Raw genomic sequence first — 16,898 nt, 5'->3', positions numbered from 1 at the left:
AGAGAGAAAATAGAATCAAAAAATGCATACCATGAAGCTGAGCCATGGAACAAAGTTTTACTACCTTACTTTGATGCTAAGAAAAAAGTTGTTTTAACCTATTTATGAAACCGAGTGAAGTAAGCCTGGTTTATTGAAGTAAGCCAGGTTTAACTGGTGTTATTTTTGTCTTAGGTTGTTCAGATATTGTTTGTTTACAGTGGCAATGCAAGGTCAAAGTCAAAGAGTGAGACAAACTTCAACAAAGCTTCAGCTCTAAATCTTTGAGTAGCTGTGAAGAATTTCTGATGAAGACAAATAAACATTACAAGCAGACAAAACTTGCCCACAAAAATTGCTTTAATTGACTGTTAAAAATAAGTAAGGCTAGAGATGCTGTCAAAGTACAGATGGTGTGCGTACTGCTAACTTGGAAGAGAGGAAGTCCCTGCCAAGTTAATGACACGAGTATGCAGATGAGAGGGATGACAGACCTGTGGAGGGGGGCGAGACGCTCCATCATGCTGTGGTGGGATGAAGTCGCTCGCTCATTGACTTTAGTTTGACTTTTATTTTCCTGCATTAGCTGAGAACTGATTGTGTCAGGGATTGTGGACAGGCTGCAGGGTTTCTATTTCAAAAATAAAAATAAAAACAGGCCTGAAACAAACCCCCTCTCACCTCTCCCCTCACAGACATAGTGCATAGCTGAGTAAGGTTACCACCTACAACACAAATTCATATCATTTCAACAGCAACAAGTGTTGTCAAAACAATAAACCCAAACCCATTTTCATGTTTCATACATATATAATCATATATATATATATATTCATATTCAATGTACAAAGATACATTCTGAATTGCAAAGGCTCAATCATTGTAAATAAATACTGAAATGGCTAAACTGCAATAATATTTGACTCCTCTCCTGGAGAGGAGACACACACACACACACACTCACTCACACACACACAAGCTCACACACTCTGATACTGTTCAATACAAAGAGGACAAAACAAAGAACATACCAATGCAGTGTACTGGTACACAGAGGCCAGAAATAGTCTTATATTACACCCAAATGAACATCTTGTGCACTGTACTCAGAGAGAGTACAGCCTAAAAGACAAACATAAAACACAGGAGTTGCCATCAGGAGGGGATATCACTGAGTAGTTCAGATAAAGAGAAAGGGGACAGAGCAGTGCCGCAAAACCAAAATGTCAATGTTAGAATTCTGACCTCTAAATGTCAAGATAAGGATAAGATGGGGGGGTGATGTAATCCTCAGTGTGGCTGCTTGTTTTATCCTCTCATAGTAACAGCTCCGGCACATTCTCCTCTCTCACACCCTGAAAATATGTCAATTTTCAAATATGAAAGTCTAAAAATATATCTTATCTACACACCAGGATATCTGTTACAAACTCTTTCGTGTTATCTACATGGAGGCAGACTCAAACATGCTGCTCACTGTTAGACGAGACACTATTATTGTTTCAGCAGGTGGCTAACTATCTGTATTTAATTCTTTATCCTTTGGTAGCAAGCGCAACATTCTTTCAAGAGAAAAATAAATACTTTGTCACACTTGAAAAGCCAAATAGCTTAGTCCTTTCAACCCTTGATACCTAAGGCATATTTTTATGTGTCTACTAGCTGGAGCTGGTAGGTAGACTGAGAGCAGAGGGCTGACAGCGTCCTCACGTTATATTGGATTAAATACAAGTCTGGTCTACAAATCTTACAGCATTGCAACCAAAACTAACTTAAAGGACGGGCGGACTTACAGTATATGTAGTAGTAGATGTAACAGCAACTGCTGCTTTTCAGTTAATAATTAAGGGTTTTGTAAATGGAATTTTTGTCAGTCCCTGGGTTATTCAGGCTCCAGTTTGTGCGTCTAATGTTTTATCATTACATTCAAGTCACAGAGCTACGCATCCGATTGTCTGAAAACTTATTACAATCTCTGAACAAGACTAAGGACCCTCTCTAACACCCAGTGCAAAGCAGCACACAATGCAGCGCAACTGTCATTGCTAGTTTCCAACTGATTTTCACGGCTAGCACCCATGTTGCGTAAGTAGCTTGCACCAATCTGTGCACCCATGGGGGTGTAGGGCGTAAAATGAGGTGTGGTTAGGCGCGTTGTTGGCATATTGCTATTTTAAGGGAAGCAGAAAGTGATTGTGCTGCAGTTTGCGCAGTATTAAACTGCTACTGAAAGGGCGCATTACTTAGAAAATAAGATGGGTGTTTACGACACTCGTACACTCTGCTTGTTGCACACAGGTACGCATAGATGGGTTGTGGGTGGGTAGAATAATTCATTATTAATGAAGAAAATATTAATGGCATGTAAAATGTGAACATAGCAGAGATCACAGCAGAGCTGTTGTCCGACTCCACATTAAGGGAGACGCTGTGTGCATTTACACGAGGAGCAGCATAACTTCACTGATTATTTCAGAAGCTAAAAGTTTAGCTCTGTTTCCTCTGTCAAAATTTGCTGCAGTGACATTATTATGACAGCAGCTTCTCCAATTTGCAGAATTTGCCATGGCACCTGGCTTTTAAAGGGAATGAAAGGTACAACTCCTTCACCCTTGATCCTTACTTTGCACCCAGACTTTGCTCTTTTTAACTAGCAGCAGTAGTTGGACATGTCCTAAATGCGCATGTGCCATGCACTGTAGGCCATGAGCTATAGATTGTTTAAATCTGGGCTCTTGCAGTCTACAGAGATGCTAGCAGCTCTGTGAGATTGAACTTGCTTTGTGCTGACACCAGCATGCTAACATGATCACACTGATGATGTTTACCATCTTCACTTAGCATGTCAGCATGCTAACATTTGCTTAATAGCACCAAACACAGATGAGGTTGATGGGAATGTCCTTAGCTTTGCAGGTATTTTGTCACAAAACAAAGGTATTGGACAATAGGTTCTAACTCAATGACTGGGCTAGATAATAACTCAGAGGATCACCAAAGTTAATCCACTTCATCCTGAGGGGGACATGAATTCTGCACCAAAAACCATGACAATCCATCCAATAGCTGTTGAGATATTTTAGTGTGGATCAAAGTGCTGGACTGAGCGAGACATATTGCCATCCAAAGAGCCATGCTGCTAGCGTGACAACACTTAACGCTGTTCTGAAGGCATTTCAAGACTCGGAAATGGGTTAAAAATCTTTTTTATCATGCAGCAGATGGAATATTATTTTCATTCAGATGGTTAGAGGAGTCTTTGAGGATTCTGGAAACATCTTCAAAACACTTTAAAGTGTAACTAAACAACCCTCTAGGTTTTATCAAAACATTGCTGGTTGAATTTATTTTTCAGATTATTGGATGCTTAGCTGTGTGACTGGAATGTAATGGTAAGGCACACATGAGAGGCATAAACTGGGGCTACCACTATTACGTATTAAGAGTATTAAGATAAATACAGGGCTAACTGCTCAAACAGGTACTAACTGCATGAGGCTGATGTATTGCATCTGACAAATCCTGACCTAGAGACAACTGGCAATCAATTCAATTTGTCTTGCATACAATCAAAAGCCAAGTTCTCAATGGACGAAAAACAAAAAACAACATGAAATAGGATTTGGGATTCATCGACAATCCCACATGATTTGCTCTGACACATGATTGCCCAAGTCTTACATTATTAGAGGGCAACAGGGGAGCTCACAGGTGATTATTTTCTGTTTGACCAACTGATTTAGCATCTAGTCGAGTCCAGCATGAGCACATGACAACTGAACTGAGTGAAGGTAACCTGGAAATGTCAGGAGGAAAGTTCATTGAATCTGCTGAGCAAATGTAACAAAAGTTCTGTATCCAATAACAGCTTTACCTCATATAATATTAGAAGAAAAAGAGGCATTATAACAGATTGAAATTCATAAAATAACATTTTTAAAAAAGGAACAAACAAGAGAAAACAACTAATGATAAAACATGCAGTTTATGTGAATCTGTTTGCACTGCTCCAGTTCAGTTCACCACTGAGGACACTCTCAGAGCAGTTTCTGCTTGTTTCACTCTTATTGTTCAGGTCTGACAAAGAAAAAAGTGCTGATTAAACTCGTGCCTGTAGAGGGGAGTCGTCCACCTGAGCTCCTCCTCCCTGGCAGCGGGTTTGAGAGAAAAGGCAAACAGGCCTCAGGGGTCCGAGGTCACAGTTCAGTCCTCATTGGCGAGGATCTGCCAGACGATGAGGTGGCTGCGCTCGGCTTTAGCCAGAGAGGGCTCCAGTTTCATGGTAAGCTCCTCGCCCTCCTCTGCCTCGCCATCCTCATCACCTAAACACACACAGAGAGACACCACATTTGTCTTCTTCTCCAGCAGTGGTTACAGCGATGGTTTTAGTCATTACATGTAAACAAAGCACACTCACCCATCCTAAAGTCGATGTAGCCTTCTCCTCCACTCATCACCAGCATGGACTTGGTTCCTTCCTGAGTTGCTGCATCTGTCGTCTTGTCACCTGCTGCCTCGACTCCACAGGACGCAGATGGAACTGCATGACCTGAAAGCACAGAGACACAAACTGTAAATAACACCAAACAAGTCCAGATTGTGTTTTTCTGGAACAGACCTTCTTATCTCTATACTGGATATGAAAGAGATCTCAGCTCCCTGACTTTAATTTGCACCCAATTATATGAGAAGCTCTGTAGGGTTAGCAAACTGTTCTTACACTTCATACTCAGCTGCTGGTTAAAAGCATATGGCAGCAGCACCGAAAAGGACAACTTTGACTTTTTTAGATAGAAAATAGTATTTAATAGTTAATAGGTGGCTCCCCCCTTTTTTTTTTTCCTTCGACCTCCAAGCTCAAATCTTCCAAGCTAACACTTTCCTCACTCTCCATGCTTACACTGCCAGCAAACGCTGTGTGTGGAGGCTGAGGGAGAGGAGGGCACCAACGCTGTGACCTACATCACCGCTTTTAGCTTGTCTCAGTTGAGTGGGCATTTCCGTTTGAAAAACCAAGAAGAGAACGCAGATGGACGCGCCCTTTAGGAAATAACAGTTATCTTTAGAAATAAAAAGTCAAACAGGCTGCTTTGTTTACCTGGGACAGCGGTGAAGAACTTGACAGCGTCTCTGTGACCATGGAAACAGAGCTGAGCGTGAGCCATGGAGCAGTATGGAACAAATGTCCCTGCTGTCACTTTGTCACCGCTGTCGTCACCATAGACACGAACCACGCTTCCTGGATGGTTACTTGTTGCCTTGGTTACCTTGTTGGCTGCTAATGGAACGGTGGAGGTGAGAGAGAGAACAGGAGAGGTACATTGAAGTGTTCAGTCAGTAAAATCTACCTTCAAGACAAAGTTTGTATGTAACATATGTGTTAGTCTTGTTGCACCAATCTTAAATCACAACTTGTGCAAACATAAGTTAAGTATTTTAAGACATTTAGTGGACTACAAAATGTGGAATGCCTAAGTGTAATGAGGATCCGCAAGTATATGGGCAGCAGCAGGCGAAGTGTGCAGTGTGAATGTGTGTGTCCACCAGACGTAAAAATAACTCACTATCTGTCAGAGGGATGGAGATGATGACTCCATTTCCGGTGCCGATCCACAGGCGATTACATGACACCATGAGAGCTGTGATCCTTACAAATGAGAATCCCAGTTTCCCCGTACCTGAAGAAAACCCCCCCACAAAATTTGATTATTTAAAGTGTCAGAGCCTGACAGGTGTCTTATGTGTTTCATGAAGGAGATTTTGTAAGAAAGAGTGAACTGACCCAGCATCTTGCTGACGTAGGGCTCGATGTCGACGTCCTGAAGGTGCTGGAAGGTGTGAGCGTGGAACAGCCTGAGAGTGGAGTCCAGTCTGATGGACACCCAGATGCCATCACCATCCCAGGCCAGCTGACGTACCTGGCTGTCCTTACGAGGGTGGGCATCAAATGACTTCTGCAGAGGACACAAAATAGTTTGTAAAGGCACATGTATACTTCTTTTACACACAAAAATATACATTTCTTTTTCAAATGTTGTAACCATCACTGCTCACATACTTTCATGCATCCTTTATGTCCACACACACACATCCATAAGACATCCATAAAATAATTGGTCTTGCATGGACCACTTTTCCATTGCTACTGTCCAACTCATATTTAATGTGCCTGGGCAAAGTGACATCATATAGATGTTTAAAATTCCTGACCAACTCACATAACCTCTCCTCAAAAAGTTCCACCATTTTTAAAAGGTCTTTGTCGTGTCCTTTGGTCGTGTCTTGCATTGGACTAGCTGGCTACACTGCCTCCACGATTTCCAGTGGTGGAACACAGTGTATGGACAGAAGCAAGCTTATGTTTTATTTTCTTCTGACAGATGTGTCTGGTCCCCCTCCTGTCATTCAGACAGATTTCCAGCCAGCTTGGTCCACATCAGCCAATCACAATTACACAAAAATATGTCATGGCGTCACTGACAGCACCTTTGTGCAGGGGACACAACAGCGACCATAAACCTATCTTAGTAAAGAGAAGCCCTGTTAAGGCATTTTCAAAAACTACCAAGATGGCTGCAGCTGATGTGGAACTGTCTGTTGAAGTACTATTTTCAAATTCTGATGGCAAAAATGGCAACACTTGTTCACACACACATTGATACTACACCATCACAGCTCATCTCTGCACGCTTGTTTTGTTGCTCTGATTGGTTGAGGGTCTATCTAATTATGTCCAGACGCATTTTGATCTATGGCCATTGATAAGTTGGACACTGAAAATTTACTAGGAGGTTCCAGATTAACTCACACTTGCAATTTGATCTGGAGATGTCAGGCTACGGAAAAAGAGAAGTTCAACAAAATCCTTTTCTTTAAAATTGATCTACAAACCAGCAGTCAGGCAGATCATTCATATTTTTGAAATGCTACAGTGGTACATGCTGGTAGCTGACTGTAATGTGTGTGCAGAACTCTAAATAAAACAATATAAAAATAAGGTTAAGTCTTTGTATACCTCTATCTTCATGGCTTTGGGCTGCACCACATGGATCTTGTTCCTGTAGCCACACCACACCTTGTCATGTACGACAGTCATGCAGCGGATAGAGTGGTGTTGTCTCCCCAAGTCTAACAGGTGATAGTTGGTCAGGTCCCACTGTCCGTCTGCCACAAACAAAGGAAGTGAAGATACACGGTTATATTTACAGATAAAACCTGCATCAGGTTGTTTCTATTAAAAGAAGTTGTTGGGGCGTCGGTGGCTTAGTGGTAGAGCAGGCGCCCCATGTACAAGGCTGTTGCCGCAGTGGCCTGGATTCGAATCCAGCCTGTGGCCCTTTGCTGCATGTCATCCCCTCTCTCTCTCCCCCCTTCACACTTACCTGTCCTGTCCATTAAAGGCAAAATGGCCCAAAAAATATCTTAAAAAAAAAAAGAACTTGTTGAAAAGCTTGTGCTCGCTCACCTACTCCTCTGTGGAAAATGGCTAATGTGCCATCAGAAAGACCCACCAGGACACGCCCTTTCACATGCCTGTGGGACAGACACAAAACCAGCTGTTTAACATTTCAAAAAGTAGCAACGTGAGAGAGAAACACACATTTGTCACTTGTAATGCACTTACACTATGCCGAGCACAGAGTCCTTCAGCTTTATAGAGTGGAGACACTTCTTCCACTGAGCCACAGAGGAGTGCACGTACACACTAGAATCAGAAAACTTTTCTCAGTCATCAGATCTCTTGAACTCTGCTCATGGACATAACTGTGCTGGGCAGCTGAAATGTAAATCTCACCATCCATTCTGTGCCCCGAGCCACATAGTGGGCAGAACGCTGCTCATTTTCTGAGCCTCCTCTCTCATCAGGTCCTGCTCCTCTGCGTTGGGGTTTGAACTCACACCATCTTTCAACAGATCACTCTCCCTGCTCATCAGACAGAATCACTTAGCATTATCAGAGAGGCTGCGTTTGTATCATTTTCCTTACTTTATAACTATATGTGCTAGTTCTGTGTCTGACACAATATTTTAGAGTTTAAGTGATGGTGAGAGGCAAAACACACACTGCCAAACAGCAATGTAGCTCCAGAATTGAACATGAAAGTTTAATGTAATGCAGTAATTTACCATCACAGAAACATGTCCGCAGGTTTCATGAGCAAACAGTAACTGCTTTACAGTGATTTGATGTTGTTGCTCAGTGGGTTTGTTTATGGTTGTATTGATAAAACTGGCAGTTTTATTGGACAGGCTGAATTGTAACAACATTGGGTAGTGTAATTGGCCTCCTGGTGTTACCTCTGAGAGTAGTTGGCTGGAGCCTCCGCTGTCTGCTGAGCTCCCAGTGGATCGGTGAAGACGTGCTCGGTGTAGACTCCCCTCAGGCTCTCTCTTTGGTCAGCAGGCCCTCCGCTGGCCTCTGTCGCCTCGGTGGCTTCCTCTGCTACCCTGGATTCTGTGGAGAAAATCATCTTTGAGCAAACTGGGCCAACTCATACGTGTAGGTAATATTCATGGTGTTATTTCAGCTTTGTTACTGTAGGTGCCAGATGGGTGGAATATACAGTATGGTCATATACTGATAACAGAGTATGTCCTTCCCTCACTAAACTGCAGATTGTTGTGCATGTCTCTTTCTTTAGAACTGACAGTTATCACATCACCATACTTTTCCTTATCCAGTTGACCACATGATCAATTGTGGGTGTAACAATCTGTATGTATCAAGTATCTCAGAGTAGGAAATCCCCCCCCTAACCAGCTCACAATCTTCACAGTGACACATTTTGGGCCCTACTTTTAGGCCTAGAAGTAAAAGCAGTTTATCAACTCTCTCCTGTCAAACTGTCATGTCCTCAGCAACTGTTACATACAACTTTTAAACAGTATTGACTGTCACAATCAAAAAAATTAAACTATGAGAGACGATGCCTTTACCAGTGGCTGTGTGAACACACCCCTATATAAGAAATGGCTGGTGGTGTCAGACAGCATTTGGACCAGACTGAGATTGCAAGAGCAGTTCAACTGTTGAAAGATGATGAAAAGGTTCGGGCGGTAACTCGACAGTTTGACGGGTCTCCAAGTGTGCCGACTACGGAGACATTTCCCAGAAACTGGGAAATACAGCAAGAGACCAGGACAAGGTCGTTTGCAAATGACATCACCTAGAGACCATTATCTCGTCCCCTTGTCTTGTCAAAAACTCGCAGGAGTACAGCTTGATTCTTGGAAAACTTGGAAACTGACTTCCTCCGTGCTACTTTAGTTCACTTATCCAGACAGACTGTTAGGAACTGACTGAATGACAACAGTATGAGAGCCAAACCAACGGTCACAGGCCCTATTCTCACTGCAGAGCAGACCAGTACTCCTCACAGACGAGAGCAGGTTTACTGTTTCTACTAATGATCGGCATGTTAGAGTTTGGAGATGTCAGGGAGAGCAGTGTGCTGACTGCAACACTGTGGAAGTTGATGGGTACAGTGAAGGTCCTGTCACGGTTTGGGCTGGAGTGTTAATAGAAAGCATCTGTTTTTGTATGACTGTTCCTTAAAGGTCAAACTGTATTAATGTTATTATTTCTTGAATACTGTCTTTTATTTAACAAATGCAACCACACAATATGCTATTCTGGTAATAAACAATAATAATTAAATTATATCTGTTCCTTTAAGTTTTTTGAGTAGTGTCTTTTTTCAAACTGTTGTTTTTGTCATGAGTAGTTTCACGCAGAATGCAAATATTACACAGTGAAAAGCAGCTGGATGTGATCTCAGAATGAGCTGATTTTTGCTAAAAGTAAAAAAGGGCATCAACCAGTTACATTTTTTGTTGAGTGGACGCCACCAAAATTTGAGCCAACTTGTTGGCATTATCCTCATTCTAACAGATCTGTGTACAAAAATACGGGACAAAAGGCAACTCACACTGATTCAGTAAGAGACAGTGCAGTTTTGTCTTTTAAATTTGGGACAATCACATATTATGCCTGATCACAAGTGTTTTCAGTGTTTCAAGTGTTCACCGCTGCTTAAACTTTTGCCTTTTCCAGAGAGTCCTAAAGAGGGCTCTGTGTCTGTCGGATGGTCTAAAAACAGTCTAAAGGGGATACTATATCAGCAGAGGAATAACAATGCACAGCGGACTATGGGACAGGAGGATTTTTTTCTTAAAACAATTTGACTTTATTCTTATTAAACAAGTTTTTTTTGTAATCTTTTTTTCTCAAAATATAACTTTGACTACTCAGTGAACATATGGGATATGTTTTGGATGTGCAGAAAGTTTTGAACATGAGCAGAAATGTTGCTGAAACACATATGTCCTAATATAGTCCAGGAGTTGAATTAATTAAATTGAATTAATTTATGTGAATGGGTTACCTCACCCCACAAAAGACACAAAGGAAGACAGAAGAGTAAATCATGCCTCCATGTGCCTTGACTTTAAATGAGAAAAGCTGGTCTACACTTGAACAAATGTTTGACAGCAATACAAAATGCCTGAGAGCCTTTCTGCATTATGTTCCATGAGCCTATTTTTATATTTTGAATCATCTTAATTTTGTTTTTCTTTACATAAATAAAGACATTTCCACCATAAATAAGTGCATAAAACTTCACCAGAATGTGGGATATGAAGTGTCCAACGCTCAAAATTTCCTGAAGGAGGACACCTAGATCCCCCCATTTATTATGCGTTCCCACTACTGTTGAAATTAAACTACGCCCTTGGTCAGACTTTTTGCCACTGTCGCAAATTTGCATCACTGCCACTAAAAATAGTTTTGATGCAAAACATTTGCAGGTGACTATGTCTCATTTTCATGTTGTTAATCGTTACGGCCTCGGTGTATAAAGGTCTTAATGTATATGGCCCATTGGTAAAGATCACTTTATGAGATTGTGATTTCACTCTCAGTGGGACTTCTAGAAGTGATTTTGAGAAATAAATTCTGACCCTGGTGACAGAGAGTGTGTGCTAATGCAAGTGGAAAAGGGATCAAACATTAAACATATCTGACCGCTCTCTCCGTCTTCTCCCGAACTGACTGCTGTCTGTGGAATAGCTGCTGCCCCCTCAGCTTCGCAGCCAACGACGGTGATGCCTCCAAGCACACCATCACCACCTGCTGAGCTGCTATTGGTCGATTGTGAGCCACCATCCCCTGCTGGTCCTGTCTCGGAGTTTGGAGCTACTTCCTCACCAGCTGGGTAGTCTGTCTCTCTTGCACCTAAATAAAAACATACATAATAATCATTAAAAATAAAACATGATGTCCCTCGTAACTGGTGCAATTCCTATGTGAGACAGTGATAAGTATTTTGCACATAGATGTCAGTCATAAAATCCTCTCATCCTCTACATGGATTTTCCATGGCAGTCAGATGCGCATGTATTCATCAGCTGACCTGGAACACTGGCGATGCAGAGGACGTGGGAGTTACACACGAAGAAGCTCTCCAGGATGTTTCCAGGCTGGTTGGCATCAATGACAACCACTTTAGTGGTGGACTGGGTGCTGGTACAGATCCAAACCAGCGACGACATCTCATCGTGCTGCTTCAACTCCTTCTGCTGATCCTGCAACAACAAACAAAAGAAGTAGTTGGTAATTATTTATATGATTATCTCTATCAGCATATGTCCTCACAGGATGGGATGCCAGAAGAAGCAGAGCCTGTGTGTGTGTGTATGTGTGCTTGTGTACCTTGAGTTCTTGATCCAGTTTCTCCAGGCTGCTCTGAGATCCGATTTTCCTTTTAGGGCTCTCTGGTCCAGGCACGTCGCTGTAAAACACACTGGCTCCTACGATGGAGCCTCCGTCTCTGGTTTTACCTCCAGAGAGGTTCACACCAGCAGCACACCACAGCTGGAGCACAGATAGACAGAGTTACAGCAGTCAAATACAATGAGACACACAGGAGAATTATAAATGCACACCACAAGGTGCAATACCTTCATAGAAGCATCTTTCTCATCCAGTGGTCTGAGGAAGACAGGCACAGGTAGATTCTTCATCTTACTCTCTGTCTGACCACCGTTGGCCTGAAAAGGTACAAACAGCACCAGTGCATTACAGCTTCTCTCTGTTGGAGCTTACATCCCAACAGTTCAACCATCATCTGAAGAGGAACAGATAATCTGAAGTAATGATAACACAAGACAATAAGTGCTACCGCCATCTCCTTACTTTATATTTCTTAGGCAGACTCCAGCCATAAGCCTGCACTCTGCCGTCCTCCTTCTGGACGTGGGCTTTGACCTGCTGGTACTGAGCCCTCTTCTGCTCCCGCCTGGACACCACGTTATCAGCTGCCACTCTGCGAGACAGAACACCAGCTCACTGACAAAGATGTCTACTCTTGGACTGTTAGGTTTTCTACTAAAATAAACTTTTTTAATAATCTTTTCAGACCAGATATATGCAGAGCATTGTCGGTTTCACATTGTATCTAGTTATTGTCAATGCTCTAAACATTTCTAGATGTCATGTCAATTAAACATGTTTCACTGATGGGAGAGACCTTCTAAAGGTGCCTTGACTCCTGCAGTTCCTCCTGCATTTGGTGCAGTAAAATGATGAATTGTTGTCTTTTAGTTCCTGTCCAGTTTGTTTACAATGACTTATCACAAACAAACCACAAGGTTTTAACATTACAATACACAGACTAAAAGGTTACTAATTTGTTGAAAAGTTCTGATGATGTCATCCTACATCAACAGTGACTGCATTACAGTAAAGTGATGTCATTTTCTGAACATATCAGACTGTTGTAGCTGTTCTATTATTTGCCTTTACCCACTGAGTCATTATATCTACATTACTGGTGATTATTTATGAAAAATCTCATTGAGTCAATATTTTGTGGAGGCACCAAAATATTGTTGTAATATCAACAATGAGGTATTTAGTCAAAAATATTGGAATATTTGATTTTCTTCATATTGCCCAGCCTTATCTGAAGTGCACCAGACAGTTTAGGTTTGAAAGCAGCCCAAAATAGTTCAGCAGTCTGATCTAAAACTATGGAAGCCATCAGAGTTTGTTTTAGAAGCACACAGATTTGTATGCTTGAGTGAAATAAAAAAATTCAGATTGTAATTTAAGTCTTGACATACCTTTTAAGAGCTGTTATGCAAGGGATAGTTTGAGAAACCTGGTTTTGTTTTTGTTTTAACTATGCTTTTGAGTGAATGCACCAAAAGGGATCAATACTGCCTCAGCATACACAGATAAGAGCACATGTTTTCATTCAATTTCCCCTGACTGACTGACTGACTGACTGACTTACTCCTCATTGAGGAAATCAAAGGCTTTGCTCTTGTCACTGGGCAGCTGCTGCAGGGCGCTGCTCCTCTTCTTGACGGACGGCTGGATCTGAGAGGTGGGTGCATTGTACTTGACGTTCACTGGAGCCTCCGCCGCCGGCTTCTTGGCCGCCCCGCCCGACGAGCTGAACAAACGGCTGAAACTGGAGGTGTAAGGGTGGGGAAGTGGGGAGGAACGAGAAAAAGAAAAGCACACAGACAAACGTATAGAGGGGTGGACACAAGCGGCAGCTCCAGCGGCAGGAGTAAGGTTCAACATTTAAGGGTAAACAGGTTCCTTTCCCCATGCCAACACACCATGCCAGCTTTCATACAGGTAGCAATCAGGCATTATGTATGTTCCCATTGATCTGTCTCCTAAACAGCAAAGCACCAGAGCAGCTGTCCTCACAGAATGCTGGAGTGCAGGGTTATTATTGTGCACCGACTAGGATGTTAGTCAACAACACAGAGCAACACTGGACAGCAACACTTCAATTTCCCCCTAAGTCTACAGTGAGAGCACACGCTATTTATCACATTACACCCAACTGATGTTAAGCATGTTCCACTGGATACTTTTAGATTTTATTAACTATAGGCCTGTAAGTTTAGAGGCTCTGCTAAGTCTATCTTTATGAGCATATTTGCTTTGTTTTGACCAACACCACCCATTACTCTGCATTCCCTCCCTTCCCCACAGCAACTCTATCAACACACCTCCTGCACACAGACATCACAACACCAGGCACAATATAGAGGGACAAACAGAAACAGGGCAGGAAAGATGGTGGATTTATCAGATTTTGTTTCCTTTACAGACTCCGTCCAAATCCCATTGCCAAAAATCTGCCCAAAATAATGTCCTCGTTCACACCAAACCAAACACATTCCTTATGAAACTCAACAAAAGGAGAGCCGGGGTCAGATAACCCAAATCCAGTCTTTCAGATTTCGTTCCTCTGTGAGCAAACAAGTGCATTTTCTTAACCTCTAGAAAGCTTCCATCATGCTTCATGTTTATAACTTTCTTTAACGTTGAATAAAGAATTAAAGGCAGCTCAGATCTGGGATCAGAGCCACTGTTTCCTGGCTGGCTCTCCTCTGTTAAGAGTTATTATCAAGATTAAAACATCAGAAGCCAGTCAAAGTAGACACCGTTAACATGTCAAAGATTTACCTACATCCTGGAGAAAACAACCACACAACATGGAATATAAAAGAAAAGCAAAATGGAACATAAATAACACAGTAGTCATACTGTGGTTGGTATTTGAGAGCTGAGGTGAAAAGAAAAGAGGCGCTTACAACTGCCAGAGGCTGGATTTCTTCTTCTCTGGAAGAGCCGGGTTCTCCTTTGAAGCCCTGTGTGTGAAACAATTCACTTTGAATCAAACTGAATCCTTACACAGGGTTTTACAGTCACTTCCTTCATTTCTACTTGAGACTTCAAACCACCCTCAGCCAGTTTTGTTTCTATATTAAAGCTTTGTTTTTTCCCTTTGTGGCTGGTGTGTGTGCGTGTGTGTTACAGATTCCTCTACTTCATACGGTCCACTGCTTGCCTCTGTTCCTTCTGTCTCACCTGATCATCTCTGTCCATCTGACAGCCTCCTGCAGCTCCATCAGTCTCTCCTTATACTGGTTCCTCTCCATCAGGACTCTGGCCATCTCCACCCTGGTGAAGCGTTTCCTCTGTGCTGTGGGCACGTCACTCTGCTGGTATACCAACATCAACGTTTCCAAGTGTTATTGTTGGTGTTACTGTTGCAAAGTTAACCACATCACTTTCAGTTTTCTTTTGAGTCTAGAAGCTACCAACTACTTTGGTTGCTCCACCATCTGTCATTTCCACTACTGGGGATAGTAACTTCAAAGATCTAACATTGATACTCTGGGGTAGGGATTTGGGGATAGCTACCAGGGAAAACCAAAGCACTATCCTCTTCCTGTTTTGGTTGCTTAATGGTTGACACACTTCCTTTGTGCTGTGAATGGAGCCAGCCAGTGGCAGACAGAGTTGCACAGTGAAAGCAAGGCTTATAGGGAACCAATCAGCCATTACACTGTGCAATCCACATTTACTTCAAAATAATGAAGCACAAAACTCATATTTACATCTTAAAATCAAATCTTCATTATCATGGCTACAAAGCTTTTTTAATGGAACACTAAAGGCTTTATGCTGTGGATCAACTGGCACTGATATGGTCATATTGAAATATACTAAAACAGGGCAGCTAGCGTTCCTCAAGAACTTGTACTGCTCTAATCCACACAGGTGCATCACACACTCAGATCACAACAAATATCAAGGACTCACATCATCCTCATTCTCATTCTTGACCTTCTGTTTCGCGTCCTCAAGCTCTGTTCGAAGCCTGCAAGCGAGCACACAATTTCTTTAGCAACCACGTTTACACAGTATACACTCAAATGAATTATGTAGACTGGTGAGCAGTTGGGTTTGCATTTATGTGTTGTAAAACTTAAGTCCATCCAACTCACTTCTTGATTTCTTCCTCTAATTCTTTGTTCTTGTCCTCCAGTTTGGTCTTGGCCTGAGTGACGGCATTCAGCTCACCGCGCAGAGCCTCCCGCTCACAGGACAGCTCATCCATTTGTGATATCAGGTCGTTTTTCACCACATTCAAAGCATTTCTGAAAACAAATACACAGCCGTGTTTATGTTCACTCTAATGTGATATCTACATTAAACACAAGGTGGCAGCACTGTCCTGTTTTTAAAAATGTAACAGGAAGGATAATTGTTTCATGTATTCATGAGTGAACTCATTTTAACTTAGTATTTATATCAATCTTTAGAATTAAGTGCTACAGAGGAGCTTCATATTATTTCCCCATACTAAACTGTTCTTTTCTGATGTCTAAAACATTACAGTTCATTTTTCATTGTGTTTTATGGGCATTTTCGTGATGCATCTCTCAACTTCTATGAAGTAGCAGATGACTGACAGCTAACCGGAAACATAAACTTGTAAAAATATATCTTTTTTATGGTCAAGTGCATTGTGTTGTCAATGAGTAATGCTTGTTTGGGCCCCGAGGCAGCAAAATGACTGAATCATGGTGATCCTTACTCCAAGCTTCACTCTGAGGATCATGTTATGGTAGGCTATTAGTTTGTTTAGCTTTATTTAAAAAAATGTGAGGGGTTTCTGCAACAAAATATTGTCTTTCACATAACATTATCCCAGTAACATAATCGAACACTCAGATTACCATTCTGAGATGTACAATGTCATCAATATATTTGAAGGGATGTCTGTGCCCTTGGCTGAGCACCATTGTCATCCTGTATGTGTTTTTAACCTTGAGACATGCAACCTCAGTGACTTTGACATATTTACACAGGTCCTTTTTTTAACCTTTTTTGCCATCTTGCTTCATCTGAAGTACTCTGAAAGCACAGGTCAATAAGGGATGGTTCACATCAGCTTGTGAAGAGATGTGTTCTGTATAGGGCTGTGTATAGGCAAGAATCTGGCCATATAATATACATCACAATACAGTGATTATGATTCAATATACTGCAATACTGTAAGCAAGGTGATGATTGCAAGTTTTTAAAATCTAATTCTAGG

At 41.9% G+C, this 16,898-nt stretch overlaps 1 protein-coding gene across 7 annotated transcripts in view; it reads right to left on the bottom strand.

The window, feature by feature from the left end:
• Window positions 1-323: 323 nt before the first annotated feature.
• The window catches only part of spag9b (sperm associated antigen 9b), a 46,708-nt gene continuing 30,133 nt past the window's right edge, over window positions 324-16,898 (bottom strand). For 2 of the 7 annotated variants that reach the window (XM_050059135.1, XM_050059139.1), the window contains 20 exons: window positions 15,802-15,954; window positions 15,617-15,674; window positions 14,879-15,009; window positions 14,602-14,658; window positions 13,278-13,457; window positions 12,176-12,305; window positions 11,941-12,030; window positions 11,693-11,854; window positions 11,394-11,565; window positions 11,006-11,215; window positions 8,278-8,434; window positions 7,775-7,903; window positions 7,604-7,684; window positions 7,445-7,512; window positions 6,995-7,143; window positions 5,762-5,933; window positions 5,544-5,657; window positions 5,078-5,257; window positions 4,397-4,528; window positions 324-4,301 (listed from right to left, as the gene is read on the bottom strand). In XM_050059135.1, coding sequence (XP_049915092.1) covers window positions 4,183-4,301; window positions 4,397-4,528; window positions 5,078-5,257; window positions 5,544-5,657; window positions 5,762-5,933; window positions 6,995-7,143; window positions 7,445-7,512; window positions 7,604-7,684; window positions 7,775-7,903; window positions 8,278-8,434; window positions 11,006-11,215; window positions 11,394-11,565; window positions 11,693-11,854; window positions 11,941-12,030; window positions 12,176-12,305; window positions 13,278-13,457; window positions 14,602-14,658; window positions 14,879-15,009; window positions 15,617-15,674; window positions 15,802-15,954 — 2,644 coding nt within the window. In that variant the 3' untranslated portion in view covers window positions 324-4,182. Of the gene's footprint in view, window positions 4,302-4,396; window positions 4,529-5,077; window positions 5,258-5,543; window positions 5,658-5,761; window positions 5,934-6,994; window positions 7,144-7,444; window positions 7,513-7,603; window positions 7,685-7,774; window positions 7,904-8,277; window positions 8,435-11,005; window positions 11,216-11,393; window positions 11,566-11,692; window positions 11,855-11,940; window positions 12,031-12,175; window positions 12,306-13,277; window positions 13,460-14,600; window positions 14,659-14,878; window positions 15,013-15,616; window positions 15,675-15,801; window positions 15,955-16,898 lie in introns of all 7 variants that reach the window. The other 5 variants (XM_050059138.1, XM_050059134.1, XM_050059136.1 and 2 more) reach the window with 5 other exon arrangements.

The sequence above is a fragment of the Epinephelus moara genome, chromosome 13 (assembly GCF_006386435.1).
Source record: "Epinephelus moara isolate mb chromosome 13, YSFRI_EMoa_1.0, whole genome shotgun sequence".
NCBI lineage: Eukaryota > Metazoa > Chordata > Actinopteri > Perciformes > Serranidae > Epinephelus > Epinephelus moara.
Note: the sequence above shows the minus strand (reverse complement) of the source record. Positions and strands in the feature narration are given on the sequence as shown.